Here is a 26,427-nt window from a genome sequence, read left to right as displayed (position 1 = left end):
CTCACAGTAGTTACTACAATATCTGCGCGACAGCAGACGTCGGAGAGGGTGGCACAGGGACGAACTGCTTCAATGTTTAGGACTACACTTCTTTCAAGACCATTTACCTTTTTTTTTAAACAAAATTGTAAATCATAAACTGGACTGCAAATGAGTATGTACGGCTCTCAAAATAGACTTCCAACAATGAGTCGGAGGACTAATTCTCGACCAGACCTGACAAGCGGCACTCAGGTCGTCGTCGGTGGAAACGGCCATCAACAGGAATATGGAGACGGATACACCTATTCACAAACTTTCTCCAAAACGTCCATGGGGGGAGGTGGTGGAGGTGGAGGTGGTGGGGGCTACGGAGGGGGAGCAAGGTATGTGCACCTTGCATGCAGAATTAGGCTAAAGGTAGATTAAGAACAGGAAAAAGTTGGACCAATAGTTAATGATTAGTTTACTGTGAATCTGTTGAATACATCCATTGTAGATAGACAATGGGGAAAAAATCTAACTTTGTTTTGTCAAATACATAAATCCAACATTGTATCAGCATTTTTAATCATAGTGAATTCAGTAGTTATCCCCGATCAGAAGTCGAACCGGGGTCCAGCAACTGTCTAGCCAACACCTTAACGGTTACGCCAAGAGGTCCGAACTTCTTATTTAAGTGGCTAGGTGTTTTGTTGACAGTCGTTGGAGTAGGGTTCGCGTCCCGGTTGTGGCGCCCCTTGAGCAGAGATGGGCTGTATTTCTGTTGCATGTATTTGAAATATGTATTTCAATTACTTCTGAGTATTTTGTAATTTGAATTACATTGGGCTGAACTACACTCTAATGTATTTTGTAACAATATATTTTCGAGAGGTGTCTTTCGAGAGCGTCTGCTAAATGAACTAAATAAACAATTATATGTAAAAAATGCTTAGTATTATTCTAATAAGCTTCGCGCTGAAACAAGGCCAATAATAATACCCAGTGTGCTTTGCAGTTCATTCAGGAATGTTCATTTTCACATTTACATTTAGGTCATTTAGCAGACACTCTTATCCAGCGTGACTTACAGTCAGTGTATTCAACTAAGATAGATAAACAACAACATATCACAGTCACTGTCAACATTTATGTAAACTGTTACTGAGAATGTTGTTGCTGTTCAGCCAGCTATTTGCAAATGTATTTTTGTATTCTAAAATACATATTTTAATTAAATACATTACAAAATACAAGTATCTTGTAGTTTATTTTGATACATTGATCTTTATGGTATTTTGTAATATTATTAAATACTCAAGAAACACACTGTTTAGACTTAATTAAGAGAAATCAGATTCAATTGAAATTAGGCCTATCTTTGATTTTAGGAATCACATTATTACATTATGATTAGCATTATACAAAGTACTGTGTGTATTGGGTATATGTTGTGAAATTGTTAGATATTACTTGTTAGATATTACTGCACTGTCGGAGCTAGAAGCACAAGCATTTCGCTACACCCGCAATAACATCTGCTAAACACGTGTATGTGACGTGTATATTTTATTAGATTAGATTTGTTTTACATTACGTTTTAAATGACAAAACTACACTCACAATAGTGGTCAATGCCCTGATTCTATACAGGGTTTCAATAGCCTAGGCTACATTATCCAGAATACAATCACAGATTACTCAACTCAACACATGTTCTGGGTCAAAGCGGATAGATTTAGATCCATATTGGGCTGTGTTCAAGAGTGAAATGTGTTGGAAACTTTCAACACACTACACACACATTCCCCTTAACTTGATCCTCCCCCAGAAAGTGATGTCACCTAATGATGTCGCCTACCTTGTTGATATTGTTAATATTAGTATAATGCCGATTTAATGGATGTTTTGTGTTACAATATTGCCAACTTTGATGGTGTGTTATTTTTTTGGGTCATGTTTAGTGTGCAGAGCATCCAACACAAAGCTTTCTTCCTGCAAAGCCAGTGTCAGGAGCACCTGCAGAGAGTACAGCAGATTCTCCAGGCAGTAAGTACTCTACACAGGTCAATTATGGATAGAAACACACATGCACGTATGGATGCACATACCCACACATAAACATGTTTGGTTGTGGAATAGCAGCATTAAAATGGGTTTAGCTTTAGCATAATAATTGATCTTTCACTTACAAATATAAAGTCATATTTTTAATATTGTCTTCAATGTTTCTATGTAAACAGGAGTTTTTTGCGATGCTGTTTTTTCTGTGTTGATGCAACATTGGTAACAGCTGTGGTCTTCAGCTGTACTGATAATATTGCACTCATCTAGAATTACTCTCCTGAAAAGGGCTCTTTGCCTTTTTGGCCATGAATAGTCCATTATTATCTCTCCTTGCTGAAGTGTTTTCAGCCATTATTGGTCATATTGGTGTGGTCTTTTTGACCTTGTTGATAGTGTCTTCCTGGTTGTCTTTTTGACAGTGTAGTGCAGCGTTTCCCAAACTCTGTCCTCAGGACCCCAAGGGGTGCACGTTTAGTTTTTTGCCCTAACTACACAGCTGATTCAAATGATCAAAGCTTGATGATTAGTTGATTATTTGGATCAGCCGTGTAGTGCTAGGGCAAAAAACAAAACGTGCACCCCTTGGGGTCCCGAGGGCCGAGTTTGGGAAACTCTGGTGTAGTGTGTACCACAGTAGGCGGTGGCACCTTAATTGGGGAGAACGGGCTCGTGGTAATGGCTGGAGCAGAATAAGTGGAATGGTGTCAAATACATCAAACACAAGGTTTCCTGGCTGTTTTGGTGTGTTGACCATGTTGACATAGTAGATTACTGGGCAGTCTTGTGGACAGTGTGGATGTGTTGACAGTACTGTGTTGACTGTACAGTGGGGAAAAAAAGTATTTAGTCAGCCACCAATTGTGCAAGTTCTCCCACTTAAAAAGATGAAAGAGGCCTGTAATTTTCATCATAGGTACACGTCAACTATGACAGACAAATTGAGGAAAACAAATCCAGAAAATCACATTGTAGGATTTTTAATGAATTTATTTGCAAATTATGGTGGAAAATAAGTATTTGGTCACCTACAAACAAGCAAGATTTCTGGCTCTCACAGACCTGTAACTTCTTCTTTAAGAGGCTCCTCTGTCCTCCACTTGTTACCTGTATTAATGGCACCTGTTTGAACTTGTTATCAGTATAAAAGACACCTGTCCACAACCTCAAACAGTCACACTCCAAACTCCACTATGGCCAAGACCAAAGAGCTGTCAAAGGACACCAGAAACAAAATTGTAGACCTGCACCAGGCTGGGAAGACTGAATCTGCAATAGGTAAGCAGCTTGGTTTGAAGAAATCAACTGTGGGAGCAATTATTAGGAAATGGAAGACATACAAGACCATTGATAATCTCCCTCGATCTGGGGCTCCACGCAAGATCTCACCCCGTGGGGTCAAAATGATCACAAGAACGGTGAGCAAAAATCCCAGAACCACACGGGGGGACCTAGTGAATGACCTGCAGAGAGCTGGGACCAAAGTAACAAAGCCTACCATCAGTAAAACACTACGCCGCCAGGGACTCAAATCCTGCAGTGCAAGACGTGTCCCCCTGCTTAAGTCAGTACATGTCCAGGCCCGTCTGAAGTTTGCTAGAGTGCATTTGGATGATCCAGAAGAGGATTGGGAGAATGTCATATGGTCAGATGAAACCAAAATAGAACTTTTTGGTAAAAACTCAACTTGTCGTGTTTGGAGGACAAAGAATGCTGAGTTGCATCCAAAGAACACCATACCTACTGTGAAGCATGGGGTTGGAAACATCATGCTTTGGGGCTGTTTTTCTGCAAAGGGACCAGGACGACTGATCCGTGTAAAGGAAAGAATGAATGGGGCCATGTATCGTGAGATTTTGAGTGAAAACCTCCTTCCATCAGCAAGGGCATTGAAGATGAAACGTGGCTGGGTCTTTCAGCATGACAATGATCCCAAACACACCGCCCGGGCAACGAAGGAGTGGCTTCGTAAGAAGCATTTCAAGGTCCTGGAGTGGCCTAGCCAGTCTCCAGATCTCAACCCCATAGAAAATATTTGGAGGGAGTTGAAAGTCCGTGTTAACCAGCAACAGCCCCAAAACATCACTGCTCTAGAGGAGATCTGCATGGAGGAATGGGCCAAAATACCAGCAACAGTGTGTGAAAACCTTGTGAAGACTTACAGAAAACGTTTGACCTGTGTCATTGCCAACAAAGGGTATATAACAAAGTATTGAGAAACTTTTGTTATTGACCAAATACTTATTTTCCACCATAATTTGCAAATAAATTCATAAAAAATCCTACAATGTGATTTTCTGGATTTTTTTTCTCATTTTGTCTGTCATAGTTGACGTGTACCTATGATGAAAATTACAGGCCTCTCTCATCTTTTTAAGTGGGAGAACTTGCACAATTGGTGGCGGACTAAATACTTTTTTCCCCCACTGTATGTGTGTATTGTTGTACTGACCATATGATTGTCCTCCCCCAGGGTGGTCCAGTGGTGGAGGTGGACAAGCTCATGAGTATGTCCTCTGAGGCTATAGAGCAGCTGAAGGGATGTGCCATGGAGCTGCAGCACATGAAACAACCCAATGACAACATCATCCAGAGGTAAGGACAAGTGTCTGTGAGAGAGAGAAAGAGATGAGAGAGAGAGAAAGAGAGAGGTAGTGAGAGTGTACTCGTGTGTGTGAAAGAGAGAGAGAGTGTGTGTTTGATACATTAATTTGCATATTTGTTTGCATTTACATTTGTGGTCAAAAACAGATGGGACGAATCCACTCTTATCTTTCATGTCTGACATTTGCTGTCTCACCCTCCCTACAGCATACAGCATCTCCAGAACATGCAGAGTGGGATCACCTCCTCCATCAGTGGCTCGACCCAGAGGAAGAGCAGGGGCAGCATTGGCTGGGAGGAGAGGGGGAGGTCCTACACTGATGCCATGTCTTGGATCGGCCAACAGAAGGTATTATAGCAATAAAACCTGCATCATTTATCTACCGATTCCCCCTCAAGGTGATTGCAGAGGGTGAAATAGGTGACTGCATCACTCTGGAACTTACCCCCTAGACAATATGCCATCCTTCTCTCAAATCTCCAAACCGGTTTAGAGCAGTAGGATAGATAGTGTGAGAGTGTGTGTGTGTGCAGGGAGGTTGGAGCATGACACCAATCGTATCGCAGATTCTGGCCTGCTGAAACTCAAACCACCAAGATGCGAAAACATAAGCTGCTCAGAAAGAGAGAGAGAGAGAGAGAGAGAGAGAGAGAGTGAAAGTGAAATGGGGCGGAGGGTTCAGAGAGAGAGAAAGAGTGATGAAAGAGAAACAACAAACAAGGGGTAGAGAACACATAGCAGAGAGAGAGAGAGATTGAGCAATAGAGAGTGAAAGAAGGGCAAAAGGAGAATAGGAATGTGAAATCTGACACTCACTACTGACTGACGGTGACTGTTAGACTGATGACTTGCATGTCTATGAAAACACGCCTTGCTTCCAACTGATCTGCTCACTCACACACACCACTCCCTACCACTCCCTCTTCCTCTCTCTCACCCCTTACCTATCATTATCTCACCACTGATCATCCCTTGTTCTCAGATGTTTTTCTTTCCCGGATGTTTGTCTTTCTGATTTTGTCACTGCATGTTGTGTTGTGTACATTCTCTCTTTCTCTTTAGCAAGTCAAGTGGATAAAAGTATTGGCAACAGTAAAACAGCAACAATAAAATGTTTCCCTACTTGCCCTCTCTCTCTCTCATGACCCTATTTGAGCCGTCACATGCCCTCTCTCCCCACCCACATATCCCTCTCCTACCTCTTTATTCACTGCGACAGTGTAGCTCACCAAATAGACATTTGTGCATACAACTTACAAACATAAATGCATAAAAAAGGGTGGGGGAAGAAAACAAGGAAGGAGAGAGAGACAAGAGAGAAGAGAAAGGGAGAGTGCAGCTCAGTAGAAACTGGCTGGGGTGGGGGTGGTTGGCCACCCAACCACCCCAGCTAGTTTTGACTGAGCACAGCACTCACCCTTTTTCTTATCAAAGATGAGTGGAGTGGAGTGGAGTGAACTCTCTACAGGGGGAATAGATGGAATAGTTTCCTGCTGATGACAGACACACTGACAGTGGGAACAGTTAATGATTGTTTACTGCCATCTAGAGGATAGAGTTAGGAAATACATTTATCGAAGGTTCCATACAAACAGATGTGTTTCAGTAGCACTTTGTCACTGTCCTACAGCTGATATGGAAATATTCAAAAGAATTGCTAACTAAATTACACCAAATTTTACCTTTTGTAATGAATCCTGAAGCCGAGAGGTTGTTATTCAGTAATAATAATGTAATTAAGCTTTTGGTGACATGATGTTTCGCAGTGTCGTTGAGGTAAAGGAAGCTGTATCTCTCCTGTGTGTCTGTCTGTATGCAGCGTCTGATCGAGACGTCGCCATGGGGTGAGGATGCAGCCTCCATTGAGCAACAGATCCTGAGCCAGAACAAGTTCCACAGCTCTATACAGAGGAGCCAAGAGGTGGATCGTGCCAGAGATGAACTGGTACGTATTGTAGAGTTGACTGTAACTAGGGCCCATAGTTCCCCCTGGTCAGGTCACATAGTTGTGTAAAACGTCTGACCCTACTGATCGTCTGTGTCTTTACTCAGGCCCAAATTGATGACAAGGGTGGCTTCCATTCCCTGCAGCAAGAATGGGACAGTCTTCAGGTATGAGTCCATATTAACAACAAACAATTGAACAAAATCAAATGATTTGATCATTCATTTCTTCAGAGTTATGATTAGTGTATTATCATTGAGCTCTTCTCCTCTGTCAGAAAATGTCATTTGCTCGTACGGGCCAGCTAAGAGAACTGCAGAACATAATCGAGGAGATCTCCAGGGCCATCATGTGGGTCAACGAGAGAGAGGAGGAGGAGCTGGTGTTCAACTGGGGAGACAATAACATTGATGACTACATCCCCAAGAAACAGGAAAGCTACTCTGTAAGGCTTTACACTGACATGATATCTATTCAGTACACTCATTAGTCTCATGTTACACTTCCTAGTCTCGTTTTCACTTCGCTATTTACAAACTAACATGAGAGCAATGGATATCAAAGTCCATGCACTGGTAACCATGAGTAGATCCACCTAGATACCTATACTGTAGTAGCCATTTTGAAGGTCCGCTCACTGTCTCTCTTTCCAGAAACTGATGAGTGGCCTGGAGGTAAAGGAGAAAGAGCTGAACAAACTGAAGCAGAAAGTAGATGGCCTCCTGAAGAACAATCACCCAGCCTCAGACAAGATCGAGGTGAGAGTCACTTTACCCTTAGCTAGGGTTGAACATTTCCCCAACTTTGCCAAAACCTGCAGGGTTTCTAGAAATTCCGATTGGAAGATTCCTGGAATCAGGAGGGAATAAGCAGGAAAACCAGGGAATGTTACAGGAATTTTGCAACCCTACCCTTAGCTTCCCATAAGCAGTGAAGTGGAAACATGAGTTTGTTCTACACTATTTATGGAGGTGCTGCTAGCTAAAAGGTGCTGTTTGTTTATTCCCAAGGCCTACATGGACACTCTGCAGACCCAGTGGAGCTGGCTGCTCCAGATCACCAAGTGTATTCATGTCCACCTGAAGGAGAACGCTGCCTACAGTCAGGTGAACACACACGTGTATATACTTCCATAAACACACACACGTGTATATACTTCCATAAACACACAGACGTGTGCACAGACATGCATGCACAGACACACAGACTTAACAAAGAGCTGCAGTTAGTTTCAGAATGGGTGGCAGGGAATAAGCTAGTCCTAAATATTTCTAAAACTAAAAGCATTGTATTTGGGACACATAATTTACTAAACCCTAAACCTCAACTAAATCTTGTAATGAATAATGTGGAAATTGAGCAAGTTGAGGAGACTAAATTGCTTGGAGTAACCCTGGATTGTAAACTGTCATGGTCAAAACATATTGATACAACAGTAGCTAGGATGGGGAGAAGTCTGTCCATAATAAAGCGCTGCTCTGCATTCTTAACAGCACTATTAACAAGGCAGGTCCTACAGGCCCTAGTTTTGTTGCACCTGGACTACTGTTCAGTCGTGTGGTCAGGTGCCACAAAGAGGGACTTAGGAAAATTGCAATAGGCTCAGAACAGGGCAGCACGGCTGGCCATTGGATGTACACAGAGAGCTAACATTAATAATATGCATGTCAATCTCTCCTGGCTCAAAGTGGAGGAGAGATTGACTTCATCACTACTTGTATTTGTGAGAGATATTGACATGTTGAATGAACCGAGCTGTCTGTTTGAACTACTGGCACACAGCTCGGACACCCATGCATACCCCACAAGACATGCCACCAGAGGTCTCTTCACAGTCCCCAAGTCCAGAACAGACTATGGGAGGTGCACAGTACTACATAGAGCCATGACTACATGGAACTCTATTCCACATCAAGTAACTCATGCCAGCAGTAAAATTAGATTTAAAAAACAGATAAAAACACCTTATGGAACAGCGGGGACTGTAAAGCAACACAAACATAGACACATGCATACAAACACACGATAACATACACACTATACACACATGTACACATGGATTTTGTGTTATAGATATGTGGTAGTAGAGTAGAGGCCTGAGGGCACACACTTAAAATGTTGTGAAATCTGTTATGAATGTAGTATTGTAATGTTTTTAAAATGTATAACTGCCTTAATTTTGCTGGACCCCAGCTAATGGGGATCCATAATAAATACAAATACAAATACAGACACACACACACACACACACACGAGGGATCCTGCTTAAAAGCTACCATAGGTAATTTTTTACTAAACTTCCCTCTCCACTTCAGTTCTTCAAGGAGGCCAATGAGACCTACAGCAAGCTGCAGAAGGAACATGAGAACATCCGTAAGAAGTTCACCTGTGATAAAGGAACACCTCTGGAGAACCTCACTGAGCTCCTCAAGAACCTTGAGGTACCTAAAGCTGAATGACATCTGGGAATGTTTCGATGGGATCTCTCCCACAACTATCATATTATACATTTTACATTTTAGTCATTTAGCAGACGCTCTTATCCAGAGCGACTTACAGTTTAGTGAGTGCATACATTTTTCATACAAATAGTTGACATGAGCATGATGGACATGAAGTGAGCATTTTTGCTGTATATTAGATAACCCTCCTTACTACTCATACAGATGCCGGATCTTAATTTGATCACCCTGTTGCAGGATAACTTACCTGCAATGCAGAAAATGTAAAACTTGCTGTGTATTTGAGGTTTGAAAGGCTTCTGAAGTTTGTAATTTCCACTTTGAAATTTCAGACTTGATTTTTCCTTAATTTTCTTAAGGAATAATCAAGTCTGAAATTTCAAAGTGGAAATTACAACCTTCAGAAGCCTTTTTAATCCTCAAATACACTGCACATTTTACATTTCCTGTAAAACATGGCCATTAATTATAATCCACATAATAATTCACATTTCCTGTTGCTGCAGGATTATTTTCCTGCTGTTGCAAACTGGCTCAAATTAAGATCCTATATTTGTGTGTTGTTGAGGGTAACTCCTTCCCCCATATGTTAGCATGGCAAACCGGTCTGGCTTGTTTAAAGAAATTGGCATGTGCACAACAGAATCCATATGACAGGACAGAATGCATATGACATACGGGTATATTACAATTGTTTAGGGTGGTTCATGTATGCCAAGACATGATTGATATGTAACTGAAATATTGTTGGTGAGAAAGTTGTAAATATAAAAAATAGGTTGGAATTATTTAAATGGGAGAACTAGTGGCTTTAGGGATAACTATAGGACTATTGGACCTGTTTCCGTGACCTTTATATGACCTGTGTGTTTGTCCCCAGAGAGAGAAGGAGATGATCATGGAGAATAAGAGGCAGGTCAAACACCTGGTCAACAAGTCCAAGAGCATCGTGAGGCTGAGACCACGTAACCCTGAGGAGAAGAGTAGTAGTCCTAGTCCTGTTATAGTACAGGCCCTGTGTGACTTCAAGCAAGACCAGGTCAGACACACACACACAGAGACCAGGTCAGACACACACACACAGAGATAAGAAAAAACACACATTCTAAATTGTTATCCCATGATCTTACGTAGCATATACACATTCTCACAATGCTTGTATACTACCACTACCACACCCAACACACACGTACAATATTTGCAGAGAAGAACTGGCACAGTAGTAAGTTTACACTGTTTTGCATGTGTTCTGTGTGTCCTACAGAAAGGGATCTTCAAGGGGGACGAGGGCATCTTGAAGGACAACTCACAGCGCAGTAAGTGGCAAGTGACGGGTCCTGGAGGTCTGGACATGCTGATCCCCTCTGTGTGCCTCCTCATCCCCCCTCCCAACCACCTCAGCATCGGACTGGCCAGCAAGTAAGACCCCCCTCAACATCCACGCTGTCTGGCTCTCTGACATTACTGCCATTTCAATAACTCTGCCATAAAAATGACATTACATTACATATTAAAAGCTCATAAAGCTTCATAAAAGAGAATTAAATCTGGTGTCAGAATAAATCAACTGACTTACATTTTACATTTTACATTTTAGTCATTTAGCAGACGCTCTTATCCAGAGCGACTTACAGGAGCAATTAGGGTTAAGTGCCTTGCTCAAGGGCACATCAACAGATTTTTCACCTAGTCGGCTCGGGGATTAGAACCAGCGACCTTTCGGTTACTGGCACAACGCTCATACTATTATGACACCAACAGATAATTGATTAGTAACTGATCCTATGTTGTGTATTGCAGGAATGAGCAGTACTACGAGGCCATCATGGGCATCTGGAATCAGCTCTACATCAACATCAAGAGCCTCATCTCCTGGCAGTACTGTGTTAAAGACATCAACCACATTAACTCTCTCACCCTCACCATGGTAAGGCTTTACACAAGACTACCACTTACACAGCAGCCTGCATCTGCTAGATGTACAACACAGCATCTGTCCCATAAAACAATAGTACTGTACTCACAATATAAACAGGAAACAAAGTTATATTAACTTGTGTTTTAGAAATGTCAAGTGATGGTCTTATTTAGACATTATTGTTTAACTCTAACATCTCAATATATTTCTATCCACAACAAGAAGTAAGTACACTGCTCAAAAAAATAAAGGGAACACTTAAACAACACAATGTAACTCCAAGTCAATCACACTTCTGTGAAATCAAACTGTCCACTTAGGAAGCAACACTGATTGACAATAAATGTCACATGCTGTTGTGCAAATGGAATAGACAACAGGTGGAAATTATAGGCAATTAGCAAGACACCCCCAATAAAGGACTGGTTTTGCAGGTGGTGACCACAGACCACTTCTCAGTTCCTATGCTTCCTGGCTGATGTCTTGGTCACTTTTGAATGCTGGCGGTGCTTTCACTCTAGTGGTAGCATGAGACGGAGTCTACAACCCACACAAGTGGCTCAGGTAGTGCAGCTCATCCAGGATGGCACATCAATGCGAGCTGTGGCAATAAGGTTTGCTGTGTCTGTCAGCGTAGTGTCCAGAGCATGGAGGCGCTACCAGGAGACAGGCCAGTACATCAGGAGACGTGGATGAGGCCGTAGGAGGGCAACAACCCAGCAGCAAGACTGCTACCTCCGCCTTTGTGCAAGGAGGAGCAGAAGGAGCACTGCCAGAGCCCTGCAAAATGACCTCCAGCAGGCCACAAATGTGCATGTGTCTGCTCAAACGGTCAGAAACAGACTCAATGAGGGTGGTATGAGGGCCCGACGTCCACAGGTGGGGGTTGTGCTTACAGCCCAACACCGTGCAGGTGTTCGCCACTGGCGCCCTGTGCTCTTCACAGATGAAAGCAGGTTCACACTGAGCACATGTGACAGACGTGACAGAGTCTGGAGATGCCGTGGAGAATGTTCTGCTGCCTGCAACATCCTCCAGCATGACCGGTTTGGCGGTGGGTCAGTCATGGTGTGGGGTGGCATTTCTTTGGGGGGTCGCACAGCCCTCCATGTGCTCGCCAGAGGTAGCCTGACTGCCATTAGGTACCGAGATGAGATCCTCAGACCCCTTGTGAGACCATATGCTGGTGCGGTTGGCCCTGGGTTCCTCCTAATGCAAGACAATGCTAGACCTCATGTGGCTGGAGTGTGTCAGCAGTTCCTGCAAGAGGAAGGCATTGATGCTATGGACTGGCCCGCCCGTTCCCCAGACCTGAATCCAATTGAGCACATCTGGGACATCATGTCTCGCTCCATCCACCAACGCCACGTTGCACCACAGACTGTCCAGGAGTTGGCGGATGCTTTAGTCTAGGTCTGGGAGACCATCCGTCACCTCATCAGGAGCATGCCAAGGCGTTGTAGGGAGGTCATACAGGCACGTGGAGGCCACACACACTGCTGAGCCTCATTTTGACTTGTTTTAAGGACATTACATCAAAGTTGGATCAGCCTGTAGTGTGGTTTTCCACTTTAATTTTGAGGGTGACTCCAAATCCAGACCTGCATGGGTTGATAAATTTGATTTCCATTGATAATTGTTGTGTGATTTTGTTTTCAGCACATTCAACTATGTAAAGAAAAAAGTATTTAATAAGATTATTTCATTCATTCAGATCTAGGATGTGTTGTTTAAGTGTTCCCTTTATTTTTCTGAGCAGTGTATATATTAAATGAGCGCTCTTTAAGAGTAGTCCTCTTAGCCCACTGTTGTTGTAAATTTCACTCTTCCTTCCTCTCTGTCACTCTCTCTCCTAGCTGTCCCAGATGCGTCCTGAGGAGTACCGTAACATCATAAAGAGTCTGGAGACTCACTACCAGGAGTTCCTCCGCAACAGCCATGGCTCCGAGATGTTTGGAGAGGATGACAAGAAGAAGATGGAGGGCCAGTATACTGGAGCCCAGACCCACTACGACACACTGGTCATAGGGCTGCCTACATTCAGTGAGTCCTAGGGCGCCTAGTCTACCCAGTGGAGCTTCTTAGATGGCTTAACGCCTTCCCTGTCTACACTGCAAGCTACATCAGTTCAAAATAATTAGTAGAGTCAGGGAGGTTAAGTGACTGTGACCCCAATTGCTACAGATGTTTGCCAAGAAATCACTCAGATTATGTTGGATATAGGTTACTATATGAATATGTTATGCTACTGAATTCGATGCCAGTGCACTAAATTCAAATTGGTTCCATTTCATTTCACAGATCAATCCAAGCAAGAGGTGGTCAAGCCCATCAAGGCGGAGACAACCAAGATCACCAAGACCTCAGTGTCTAAGACCAGCACCTCCACCCAGGGCTCTACCCTGAGCCTGACCCTGCTCAGTGACCTCCACGCCCTCAGACGCAGGCTGGAGCTGGCCGAGTCCGACCTTAGCCACCACCTCCATGTGCCCCTGGGGGAGAACAGTGTGCAGGAGTGCTCACAGCGCCTCCTAAAGCTGGAGGTATGCAACTACATCTACAACAGAGACATTCAATAGAGAAAATGGGCCTGTGAAAACTTTTACAAACTTTGCATTTCTTCCTCCTGTCTTTGATGTAATATCTGAGATAACATGACTGGATAGGCGTTAGCAATGTAAGGGAACCTGTGTGGTCAATCCTATCCAATTGTGTCTTTCTCTGAATAATCTTGATATCCTAAATGCAACCTATTCTACATGATGGACTAACCCTTGTTCCTGATTCTCAGGGCATACACCATGATCTGGATGGGGTGCGTGATGAGTACCTGAGGCTGAGGGAGAATGTCCTCAGGCAGCTGGAAGGGACAGAAGCAGACTCAGAGCAGGCCAAGTTCCTCAGGAAAGAGCTGGACCTCCTCAACCAGAAACTGGGAGATCTGCAGGGGCTATCCTCTGCCTACCTCCAGAGGTACTGCTCTTGCAGAAGCTTCTACCGTCTAGTCTTCTTCCTATGTTAAGAAATGGTAGCGAAAACGAACTGGTTAGCATGTGTTTATTGAGGGTACGTGTCACCTCTGTGAAATGGTTATAGTTGGTTGTGGTGTTGTTTCACTGTTGAAATGTATTGTTTGTTGAGGTAGTGTTGTAACGTGTTGCGTGTGTGTCTGCTTTCCCTGTGTAGACTGTCATATCTGCGGAACTTGCTCCAGAGCCTCCTCCAGGCTGAGGATGTCATCAAGGTCCACGAGGCCCGTCTGACTGAGAAGGAGACCACCTCCCTGGATCTCAATGAGGTGGAGCACTACATATCCACCCTCAAGGTCAGACAGGCCATCAATCACCACTGCTGTCAATTAATATATTTCGATCCATGTTTAGTGTGTACATTATGCAGTGCTGTGACTGTTTGACTGTGAACGGCCTAATATAGATAAATATATGATGCTTCTGGGTTGTTGTGTGGTCTGCTGCACAATGGCTATGTCAGTGATGGCATTGCAAAGGGATGTGTATTTCAACTAGAAGAGTGTCAGTGTTTTTCCTGAGGCTTGTCTGTCTGTCTGTCTGCCCCTACAGCAAATGAAGTCTGACCTGGAACATAAGAGAGACTTGCTGAAGGCCATGGAGAGTGACCTGGCCAATGCAGTGCATGTGAACAGTCAGATCTCAGGCTCCTTCCACAAGTGTGATGTGGACCTGTCCAAGTACGCTGACCTGGTGGGTCAGATGACTGACCGCTGGCGACGCATCCAGACCCAGATTGACAGCAGGTGAGGGCATTTAGATCTCTAAACATACACTTCTCACATACACTCTTACAAACTCTTCTAAACACACATAGCAAATTCTCCAGTGTTAAATCAACACTGACAGTGTTCAATTTAACACTGGCCCAGTGTCTATACAGGTCCACACATTTGAGTGTTAAATTAACACTGTGCTTAGTCCTGACGCTGTTACACTTTGTCAGTGGTAGGTAATTAACACTTTCAGTGTTATGCAATAACACCTTATGTAGTATTTTTAACACTAGGAAGTGTATATAGTTTGCACCAATGGTGTTACGCAGTAACGCCTCATAGTATTTTTAACCATCACACCAAGATGTCTGTATCTCTTGAAAAGGTCACTCAGTGTTGGGTTAAGGATATCATTTAATATTTACTGGTCTTTATTGCAACATGCAAAAACTTTAATAAACATAACCATAGACCACTGAAACTGTACAATACTTCCACGGGTGGCTAAAAATGATGAATTGAAAGCCACGCACCCACTAAGCCACGCCTCCAATATACTTTCCCAGTGTGCCTTGACTTTGAGTGAATTGTAGCGTTGTTACCACCCATGACTGTATTTGTTAGTGAAAGAAACATGGTTATTGAATTTGTAAATTCTTTGTCCTGTGGACTTCACCAAATGAGTTCTTACTGTAGGCAAATTGTATCATAAAAATGTAACTGTTTATGACAATATCTTACACATCATAAGGCATTACTTTGAAGGCCATGTTTTACCCTAACACAGTGATGTTAGGAACCTACTGGTTTACAGGCCACATCTAGTGATGTTACATTTCATACCGGAGCTCTGAGGCATGCGTCGAAATCGCTAAGCAGTTTACTTCGAAGCAGTGTGCCGATGCTTGTATCACTTTATCAGAAGCATGTGATCAATGACATCCAAAGCTTCATTTTGTCGAACAACCACCTGATTGGTTTGGTATTGGTTTCGGTAGAAGACAAAATGGCTACCCTACCCTGCGCACACGCAAGTGCCACTAGAGTACTTCTGTAGCTCAGTTGGTAGAGCATGGCGCTTGCAACGCCAGGGTTGTGGGTTTGATTCCACGGGGGGCCAGTATGAAAAATTTATGCATTCACGAACTGTAAGTTGCTCTGGATAAGAGCGTCTGCTAAATGACTAAAAAAATCAAAGCCTCGTGTAATGAACCTATATTCGACAAAATTGGCTGGAAACGCTCAGTGCTTCAGGAAGCCACATCAGGCCTGCAAGTCACATTATGCTGGCTTGCAAAGTGATATATAATAACTATTGGAATCCAGACAGAGTTAGGACAACCAACAGTTAGACTTTTTATTCACCCACAACCTGCATTCAGAATGACTGTCAGTGTTGGGAACATTGATAAAGGAGACTACCTAAACCATTTAAACTGGAACAACTATTTCAGTAACGGGTGCAATAAATCTAACTAACTGATTGGGTTAGTTTAGAAAAATGTATGTTATTTATCTTTGTGTAGAATAAGATTAATCAATCAATCAGTGTACATGCAAAAACACAGATATTAAAAACAATCCCCCAAAAATCTAGCTGCAGTAGAGCATGCTGGGAAATAAGATAAAGATGGGTGTGGTTTTTATGAAGGTATGTTTTACTCTCCATAGAGTAAAACGGTCTCAATCAGACTCTCACACTCACCACTGGTTATTAACACCAACACTGGGATTATTTTACACCACTTAGTGTTCATTTCACTCCTAGAGAGTTAATTGAACTCCTGAATCAACACTAGAAATGTTACACTGAAAATGCAACACTAGGTAACACTGGCCAATTTGCTGTGCATGAAATCACTCTCATATCCAGTTCTGATGTTTCATAATAACTGCTTCTATGCACTAGTAGGGGATCCATCACACTCAGCCTCCTTGCATTCCATAGTCTTATTTTTGCTGGTAGTCAGCAACTCAATTGACCATGGGACTATCTCTCCTTTTTCTTCTCCCTCTCTCTCTCCCTCCCTCCTTTTCTCTTTTCTCCATCCCTCTCTAATAAGAGTGTGGGACCTGGAAAAGCAAGAGAAACAGCTAAGACATTTCCAGCAGAGCAGTGGAGTGGTAGACCAGTGGATAGACAATGCTAGACAGCGCCAGGACACCCTGCAGGCAGCCAAGTTCAGCGACATCCAGGCCCTCATGGAGCACCTCAACCAACAGAAGGTAGGACACTGCACAGCCATCCCAACAATATTTCCCAAAATGATGTAGTACAATTCTGTACAGTACAGAGACTGACTGGTTGTTTCAGGTATGATTGATAGATTTGAATGCACTCATGTTTGATGGACAGGTGCTGCATAGTGAGATCAAAGGGAAGAAGGAGAAGGTGGAGGATGTACAGAAGGATGCGGACACCTGTGCTGCCTCCATCAAGGTGAATGTCATGCTTTCACAACCTCTCTCAACACCTTGAATTTGGTTGTCACTAAAAGTATCTTACCAGTTTGCATATCACATCGCCAACTAAAACCGTATCATACTGTAGCATGTAAAATAAAATACAAATAAATACTTGTGTTCATACATGGTTCTACTCCATTCCAGGACTATGAGCTGCAGCTGGCCTCCTACAGTGCTGGACTGGAGACCCTGCTGAACTTTCCCATTAAGAAAACCATGCTCCAGTCCCCTGCCACTGTGGTCAGAGAAAAGGTAATGAACCAGCCTGTCCAACAGGGGGCAGTAGACAGTGTTATAAAGACGTCAGGGCCGTATTGATCAAGTGTCTCAGAGTAGGATCAGTTTAGCTTTTTAGAGCAAAGTTAATATGATTATGTGGGGGGGAGGGGGCTTTCAAATGAGCCCTGTAATTACAAAGATGCACATCTAATACAAATATGAAATGCAAAACAGGAATACAAAACACTATCATCATAGAAAACAAACACATTCTTCATCACCCTGGTAATCACCCTGGTAATGTGGGTAAACGAGTTCATGAAGCCTGAGGTGGCATAATGCCAGTCATAATGCCCTATAGGTATTACAGTGATGTTAATCCCAGTGTGGTAATCCTTGTGTTTTGGATTGATTTGCTATTTGGCTCTATTAAAAATTAAACCATAAATGCTGGCAAATAACCTTTTCAATTAACATTATCGTACACTCTTAGAAAAAATGTGCTATCTAGAACCTAAAAGGGTTCTTCGGCTGTCCTCATAGGAGAACCCTTTGAATAACCTTTTTTTGTTCCAGGTAGAACCCTTTTGGTTCCAGGTAGATCCTTTTAGGGTTCAATGTAAAACCCTTTCCACAGAGGGTTCTACATGGAACCCAAAAGGGTTCTACCTGGAACCAAAACAGGTTCTACCTGGAACCAAAAAGAGTGTTCCTATGGGGACAGTCGAAGAACCCTTTTGGAACCCTTTTTTCTAAGAGTGTAGCTAGTGGTTGCTCTATTATTATTTTTTACACACATTTAAAAGCTTATGGCTGCTTGTTTATCTATTAACTTTATCTGTAACCCCACTAGGCAACTGACCTCCAGTCTCGCTACATAGAGCTCCTGACCCGCTCCAGTGACTATTACAAGTTCCTGGGGGAGATGCTGAAGAACATGGAGGAACTGAAGGTAAGGGCGTAGTGGCAGAATCGTAAAAATAATGAGTTTGCGATATGTAGCACATGAGTTTCCTTTAAATAAGACTATATATGATCAATTTCTGGAAGTGATATGACTTTCCTTGGTTATGATTGAGTTAGGGTAATCTGATTCTAGATCCTAGTTTTTAAGGGCAACTACTTTTCATTGCAACTATTATCTCATTGCGACTCTTCTATTTCCCCCCCTCAGATAAGGAACACCAAGATCGAGCTTCTGGAGGAGGAGCTGATACGTCTGAAGGAGAACATCCAGGACCGCAGCCAGAAGAACCGTTCCTTAGAGGATGCCCTGTCCCGCTACAAGCTGGAGCTCTCACAGTCTAAAGAACAGCTCATCTCCATGGAGGAGGTGAAGAGGACCACAGCCATGCAGGCCAATGTGGCCAGGGAGAGCCTGGGCACCACCAGCAGCCAGCTGATTGAGCTCAATGATAAGCTGACCCGCCTCACCTACCAGCTGGATGAGGAGAAGAGGAAGAGGAGGCTGGCCGAGGAGCGCTATACCAGCCAGCAGGAAGAGTACGAGGCGGCCGTGCGCCGGCGCCAGAAGGAGCTGGACGAGGTCAACTGGTCCAAGATCGACTTGGAGAAAGTGGTGAAGGACAAGGAGCGCGAGCTGGAGAGGCTCAGGATGCAGCTGGAAGAGGAGGCCACGAGGAGGCGCGGTGCGGAGCAGGATATCTCTAAGGTAAGAACCCAGTGCAACCAGGAGATGAGTAACCTTAAGCAAAGCTATGAGTCGGAGATACACGTCACCAAGACCACCATCCTCAAGGCTTCTCAGCAGAAACAAGATGACACGGCCGAGCTCAAACTGCAGTGTGAAAGACTAGAAGCAGATAAGAGGGATCTTGAAGAGGAGCTGAGGAGGTTGAGACTATCTGTGACTCAGACTGAGGAGATGTGGAGGAGGTCAGAGGAGGAGGCCCACCAGCAGAGGTCTATGGGGACGGAGGAGTCGAGGAGGAGGAGAGAGCTGGAAATACAGCTCCAGACCCTGGTCACCCAGAGAGGAGAAGAGGAGCTGAGGCAGAAAGAGGCGCTGGCCAAGGCCACCAGGAGCAGCCAGGAAAAGAGCAGGCAGATCAGCCTGCTCACATACAACCTGGAAGAAGAGGGAAAGAGGCGGAGTGCCCTGGAGATAGAGGTCAACAAGCTGAGGCAGTCCTACACTGAGCTGCAGACCAGTAACATCACCTCTTGGGAGGTCATCAACAAGCTCAACATTTCAGAACAGGAGATCCACCTGGTCCGAGTGGAGCTCGAAAAGCAGACCAACGAGAGGAACAAGGCTGAGACGACTGCCGCCAGGCTGCAGAGCCGCATCCGGGACGTGCAGGCCACAGTGGACAGTCTGGAAGCGGAGCTGGAGAAGCAGAAGAGAATCACCCAGGATGAGTTCACCTGCAGGAAGAGGATAGAGTCTGAGCTGGAGAAGATGACCCAGACCTGCAGAGAACACACCTCCACCATCAACACCCTCCGGGCCAGGCAGGAAGAGGTGTCCACCTCAGGAAGGAAGTATGAGCAGGAGCTCCGGGCTCTCCAGGAGGCTCTGGACAAGAGCCTGCGAGTGCACACAGCTACCACGGATCGCCTGAGTCAGGTATCCGCAGAGCTAAAGGCACTTGAACAGCAGCTCCTCCAGGAGCAGGTGAAGGTCTGTGAGGTCAATCTCCGCAACGAGAGCCTCTACAAAACCATTGAGGAGAAGGGCCGGCTGCTCAATGATGCCACCGCAGAAATCGAGAAACTCCAGAGCCTGACCCAGAAGCTGACCAAGGAGAGGCTGACGCTGGAGGAGGAAATTAGAGGAGTAAAGCAGGAGAAAGAGCAACTGAAACTTGACAGAGATAGTATGGATGGAGAGCGCACATCCCAGATCTCTTCCCTGCATGCCCAGCTCCAGAGCAGCAGCAAGATGATACTGGAACTTCAAGCGCTCATCAAGGACATGACCAAGGAGAGGGAAAAGCTGAAGTCAGATTTAGACAAAGTACAAAAGCTATCAATAGAGGTATTTTGATTGATCTGCAGGGTCAACTCCAAATAATTCCAACTAATTCCAACATCTCTGCATGAATGAGTGGCACTGGGAGGTTCAAATTATTTACATCATTAATTAATGTTTTCTATTGTTCTGGTTTTGTAATTTCCCCAACTTTTGCATAAGAAAATGGCTTTGCTTTTGTTCAGTCAAATAACAATTTTATTGTTGTTAACAATTAATAACTATTACTCAACTATAAGATATTCATTCATTATTAATAATTCCTAAACAAACTGGCTAAATTATATAAGTATTTAATCTATAATTTAATAGTTTTCTCAGAGGACCAATGTTCACCACCTGACTGCTTCCATGGTTTGCACTGCACTCACTCACGATATCTACAGTATATTATGGCTATACATTCACTGGTTGCTGGATATTTGTATTATCTGGGTCTCTGCTAACAATAGTGTTCATCTTTCTTCCCTCAATATTTTTACCAGAAGGGGAGAGGGTAACTTTTTTAATGTGTAATGATTTATACGGTCTTTATCCATACAGTTTTTTTTAAACATGGGAGTGTGTTCACCAATATGTCTTATTCTCCCTTTCCCTTCCAGACATCCATGATGGTGCAGCAGTCTCAGAACCACTACACTGAGATCTTGTCTGAGAGGGACACCCTTCTGATCAAGCTGAAGCAGCTGGAACAGGACAAGACCCGCCAAGGCCGCTACGAAGAGGAACTGAACCGCATCAAGGTCTCCCTGGAGACTGAGCTCCGCAACAAACAGCGTCTCCAGGAAGAAAGAGACAAGATCCACAAGGACTTCACCTACTGGAAGAGCCAGTATGAACTGAAGGAGGGGCAGATGAGGCAGTGTGACTCAGACAAGGACAAGATGGAGAGGGAGAGGCTCTCCCTGAAGAGCGAGTTGGAGCGTATGATGGTGGAGCTGAGGACCGTGGAGGAGAGGTATAAGGGCAGGCTGCAGAACTCACAGAGGGAGGTGTCAGATCTGGCCCTGAAGAGAGATTCCCTGGAGACGGAGCTGAGGAGGCTGCAGCAGAGGCTTGACTCCATGAGCATCCAGACCCAGACGGACGAGAAAGTGGTCACTGTGGATCCATCCAAGCTGATGTTCGATGGGGTTCGCCGTAAGGTCACTGCCCACCAGCTGTGTGATTGCGGCATCATCAGCAAGGCCACCCTGGAGCAGCTGCTGAAGGGAAAGAGGACCGTGGAGGATGTGGCTGTGGACATCCAGCTCAGCCTCAAGGGAACAGGCGTCATTGCAGGGATGGTCAGAGGTCCCCAGGGCAGGATGTCTATCACTGAAGCCAAGACCAAGAACCTGCTCAGCCAAGAGAGCGCCATCATGCTACTGGAGGCCCAAGCTGCCACCGGCCACATCATGGACCCCAAATTCAACGAGAAGATGTCAGTTGATGCTGCCTGCTCCAGAGGGGTGGTGGACACAGATGATAGAGACACCCTGATGACCGCTGAAGCAGCCGGCACAGGCTTCAAAGACCCATACACCGGCAAGCTGCTGTCCATCGGACAGGCTCTAAAGCAGAACCGTCTGGACAAGGAGACAGCCCTCCGTTTGCTGCAGGCTCAGGAGTCCGTTGGTGGCATCTTGGACCCCGTTCTCAGCGTGTTCCTGCCAAAAGACCTTGCGCTTGACCGCAACCTGATCGATGAGGACCTCTACAGGGCTCTGAACAAGAAACCTGCCTGCTATCTGGACCCAATTACTGAGGAGAAGATCAGCTACAGTGATCTGAGGCTGAAGTGTAGGATGGAGCCCGCCTCTGGCCTGCTGCTCCTCCCAGTCCCAGAGAAGCCAATGACCGTGCAGGGTCTCAGGGGAGAGGTGTCCGTCACAGAGCTGATCAACTCCAACCTGCTGTCTGAGACCGATGTGCAGAAGCTGAACCAGGGAAAGCTCAGCAGCAAGGAAATTGAGGACAAGCTCAAGAACTACCTGCATGGTTCTAACTGCATCGCAGGGATCTATGATGAGGCCAACAACAGGATCATGACCATCTACCAGGCCATGAAGGAAGGTCTGCTCAGACGAGGAACCACCCTGGAACTTCTGGAAGCCCAGGCTGCCTCCGGCTTCGTGATCGACCCTATCAACAATGTCTGCCTGAATGTGGAGGAGGCCTGGAAGAGAGGCCTTGTGGGCAAAGAGTTCAAGGACAAGCTGATGTCTGCAGAGAGAGCAGTAACTGGATACAAAGACCCCCACACTGGCAAGACCATCTCCCTCTTCCAAGCCATCGAGAAGGATCTGATTGAGAAGGGCCATGGGATCAGGCTGCTAGAGGCTCAGATCGCCAGTGGTGGCATCATCGACCCCAAGGAGAGCCACCGTATCGATGTAGACATTGCCTACAAGAGGGGCTACTTCAACGAGGAAATGAATGAGATCCTGTCCTACGAAGGAGATGACACCAAGGGCTTCTTTGACCCCAACACCCAGGAGAACCTGACCTATCTGCAGCTGAAGGAGAGGTGTATCACCGACCCCAAGACTGGCCTGGTTCTTCTGCCTTTGAGGGACAAGATCAATCCTCAGCAGAAGGTTCAGCAGAGCAGCCAGAAGAACATCCTCCGTAAGAGGAGGGTAGTGATCGTAGACCCTGACACTGGAATGGAGATGACCGTGAGGGAAGCCTACCATAAGGAACTCATCGACTACGACACCTTTCTGGATCTCTCAGAGCAGGAGTGTGAATGGGAGGAGATCACCATCAGAGCTTCTGATGGTTCAGCTCGTCTGGTGTTGGTGGACAGGAAGACAGGCACACAGTATGACATCCAGGACTACCTGGACCGCGGTATCATCGACCAGACCTCCCTAGAGCAGTATCGCTTAGGAACCCTGACTCTGACCCAGTTCGCTGACCTCATCACCAGCAAAAGCAGCCTGAGTGAGCTGTCAATCACCGCCAGCAACATGGAGGATGTGGCCACCTGCACCACCCAGGCCTGCCCCTCTTCCCCCACCGTACGAAAGCGCTTCAACAGCATATCCATCACCTTCTCCCCAACAGAGGAGTTTGACGAAGGGAGCCCAATAGCAGCAATCTTTGACACAGAGACAATTGAGAAGATCACCATCCCGGAGGCTCTACGGAGAGGCATAGTGGATGCCATTACAGCTCAGAAGCTTTTGGAGGCCCAGGCCTGTACTGGAGGCATCATCAACCCCACCAATGGCCAGCGGCTTAACCTGCAGGATGCCGTCCACCAAGGCATCATCGATGATGACATGGCCACCAAGCTGAAGCCAGCCCAGAAAGCCTTCATGGGCTTCGAGGATGTGAAGACCAAGAGGAAGATGTCTGCGGCCGAGGCCATGAAGGAGAAATGGCTGCCTTACGAGGCTGGCATGAGGTTCATGGAGTTCCAGTATCTGACAGGAGGGCTTTTAGAACCCGGCAAGGGGCAGAAGACCAGCATCGAGGAGGCCATCCGGAGGGGCTGGCTGGATGGGAGAGGAGCACAGAAGCTCCAGGACACGAGGAGCCATACCAAGAACCTGACCTGCCCCAAGACCAAGCTGAAGATTTCCTACAAGGAGGCCATGGACAGCTGCATGGTGGAGGAAGGCAATGGCATGAAGATGCTCCAGGCTTCCTCCATATCCAGCAAGGGTATTAGCAGCCCCTACAACGTGTCCAACCCAGGCTCCCGTTCGGGCTCCAGGGCTGGCTCACTGGCCACCTCTCGTACAGGGTCCAGGAGTGGCTCCCGCAGGGGCAGTGTGGATTACTCCTCCAGCTACAGCACCTTCACCACTTCTGCCTCCACCACCTTAAATTCCAACTCAAAGTTCTAATATTAAAACACAAATATAGGGGAAGAGGGTGTCGAGTAGAGTTGTCTTCGGGTCTGAAAATTAGAGCCTGGTCTTACCCAAGCCCGATGAGCTGAAGCCCAAGCCCATACCCAGTCCGACATCATAGAAATGTAATGAACCCGAACCTCCCAAAAAAGCCAGATTTCTAGGAGACAGCATATTGATTTAAACTGGTGTTGAGAACAATCCGGCAGAGGCAGGAGGCAGCGGAGTGAGGAGATGAGGAAACAGCACTTGTCTTAGAAAAGCGAGGAGAGAGGAAAACTCACCTTAGGCATAGTTATGATCAACTGAATTACGAAACTATTGGAATAAAGTAGGCTAATGCAATTGAAGGCATGTAACACATTTTTGCGTACAGAAACTCCCAAAGTCACATCCAACCGTAAGCCTATAATACATTTAAAGCAATAGCCATTTGTGGTCAACTTGATGATAATTTCAGCACCGTTTTAATTGGGACAGTGCCGTCGTGCTGCTTTGAGACAAGCGTGGGGACTCGTCTTGATAAATCAATCAATGTCAGATTTTTTAGTTTTCACTGAATCTCCATTTGGATATTTGTTTACAATTAGGCTGGGATAATGTCAGCTAAATTGAGGTGAGTGCTCATGGGCATGTTATATAGCTTAACAAGTTAATTTTTCTCTTCACTCCCGTAGTAACCTACTCCCGACCAAAACCCTGTGACTTGTCTTATAATCAATCAATGTTATTTTGTTTCACTGAATCTGTATATTTGGTTGATCTCTGGCTGGGCAAATAAATGGAGGTGGTAGCTCATTTATTTGTTTGCTCATCTGTCACTGATCACAAACATTTTGCATGCAATAATGTAGCCTAAATCAAGTTAATATATGCATGAATCGCTCGCTCCTACCCTCCTTGTTTTCCTTCATCATTATAAAACGTAAGCCTAGTAGAGGGAGGGGGAGAGAGAGATTTAGAGAGAGCAGTAGTAGAAGCCAAGGTGCGCTAGTAGTCACAAAGACACGCATGGTCAAAAACTTTTTTTACACAGTGTGGCAAGTCCGAACCTGGTCCGGCCTGATAAATTCTCAGAACTTCATGTCCGGCCGTCGGGTTTGGGCTGAAAATGACAACTCTAGTGTGGATTAGATGCGGGTAGATGTGATGTGGCATGTTTGTTATGGTGGAGGAAGAGGGAAAGTGGGTTAGATAGGGGTAGAATTTGTGATGTGGTATATCTTTCATTGATTGTTTGTGTTTAGTTTGATGTTTTGTGCTGTTAGCTAAATCTGGTTTGGGGGTATATAGGTTGAAAATATTCAACTATTTGTTGGATAACGGTTTGTTAGAATGAAATCTAAAATCGATGTCAATGTTTAGATTTTTTACAACTTGGTTGAAAATAAAAGTAGTATTGAAATGTATAACATTTTACCAAATAAAACACTAACTGCTTTTTATGTTGTACTATGTTTTGTTGTTAAGTAGATGAATGGCAGCTTTTTAATATGACTAGGAGGGAATCTTTTACTGCTTCAATGGTCCTTGACTCACAGCATCTATTCTACAATGTCTACAATATTCATTTATCTGATTTTTATTTTGCTTTAATATCACTCAATCACTGGTAAACATTTGCAGATCAGATTTTGGTTTTCAAGCAATCCTTTGAAGTAACAATTAATGTACTTGACAATTACCTACGCTTTACAACACAATGTCCAATGGTACTGAATTCTAAAACAAGTAATAAACCATTTATGAATTTACCTGTTGAATGGATTTTCTGTAATGATGATACATTTTGTATTCCAAACGATTGAAAAATATGTTAATTTCTAACACTTTCTTTTGTAAGTGTCATGTAGAGATCTTTTGAAGTCCATCATTAGTCTATGGAGCTTTAAGAAGCATGAAAATAAGGTGAACATTCCCTCAACTATGATGATAATGGTGGGTTCACTCACTGACGGTTTGTCCAAGGTTGCACTCTCACAAACTCAATGGGGTTATTGAAGACCATGTCCCATACCATTCACAATGTTCTGAAGCATTTTTACTGTGTACATTTACCACACACAATCTTAACTGACATAACAGTACAACTGCAAATTAGCAATATAATCAAAATTAACACAATCATTTCATGAGATGATATAGTAACAGAAAGCCGTCTTAGAGGACAGCAACACAGGAATATCAGTATGTGTGCACTAA

The 26,427-nt window shown here is 44.6% G+C and overlaps 1 protein-coding gene across 2 annotated transcripts; it reads left to right on the top strand.

The window, feature by feature from the left end:
* Positions 1 to 25,979, top strand: LOC311146834 (desmoplakin-A-like). Of its 2 annotated transcripts, none has more exons than XM_084183431.1 (24): positions 1 to 365; positions 1,926 to 2,010; positions 4,499 to 4,620; positions 4,837 to 4,978; positions 6,450 to 6,575; positions 6,683 to 6,742; positions 6,853 to 7,020; positions 7,229 to 7,333; positions 7,586 to 7,681; positions 8,891 to 9,016; positions 9,918 to 10,076; positions 10,302 to 10,456; positions 10,838 to 10,964; positions 12,812 to 12,998; positions 13,257 to 13,498; positions 13,747 to 13,928; positions 14,142 to 14,280; positions 14,537 to 14,730; positions 16,764 to 16,926; positions 17,057 to 17,140; positions 17,311 to 17,418; positions 18,239 to 18,337; positions 18,560 to 19,057; positions 20,983 to 25,979. In XM_084183431.1, the coding sequence occupies exons 1-24, from the start codon at positions 151 to 153 to the stop codon at positions 24,217 to 24,219; spliced, it is 6,819 nt and encodes a 2,272-aa protein (XP_084039557.1). In that variant the 5' UTR covers positions 1 to 150; the 3' UTR covers positions 24,220 to 25,979. The 2 variants fall into 2 exon arrangements, with proteins under 2 accessions (XP_084039557.1, XP_084039556.1); XM_084183430.1 differs by having other exon boundaries at positions 4 to 365; positions 18,560 to 20,386.
* Positions 25,980 to 26,427: the final 448 nt, after the last annotated feature.

This window comes from Coregonus lavaretus, assembly GCF_964263955.1.
Source record: "Coregonus lavaretus genome assembly, chromosome: 19".
NCBI lineage: Eukaryota > Metazoa > Chordata > Actinopteri > Salmoniformes > Salmonidae > Coregonus > Coregonus lavaretus.
This window is presented reverse-complemented; position numbering and strand designations above follow the sequence as displayed.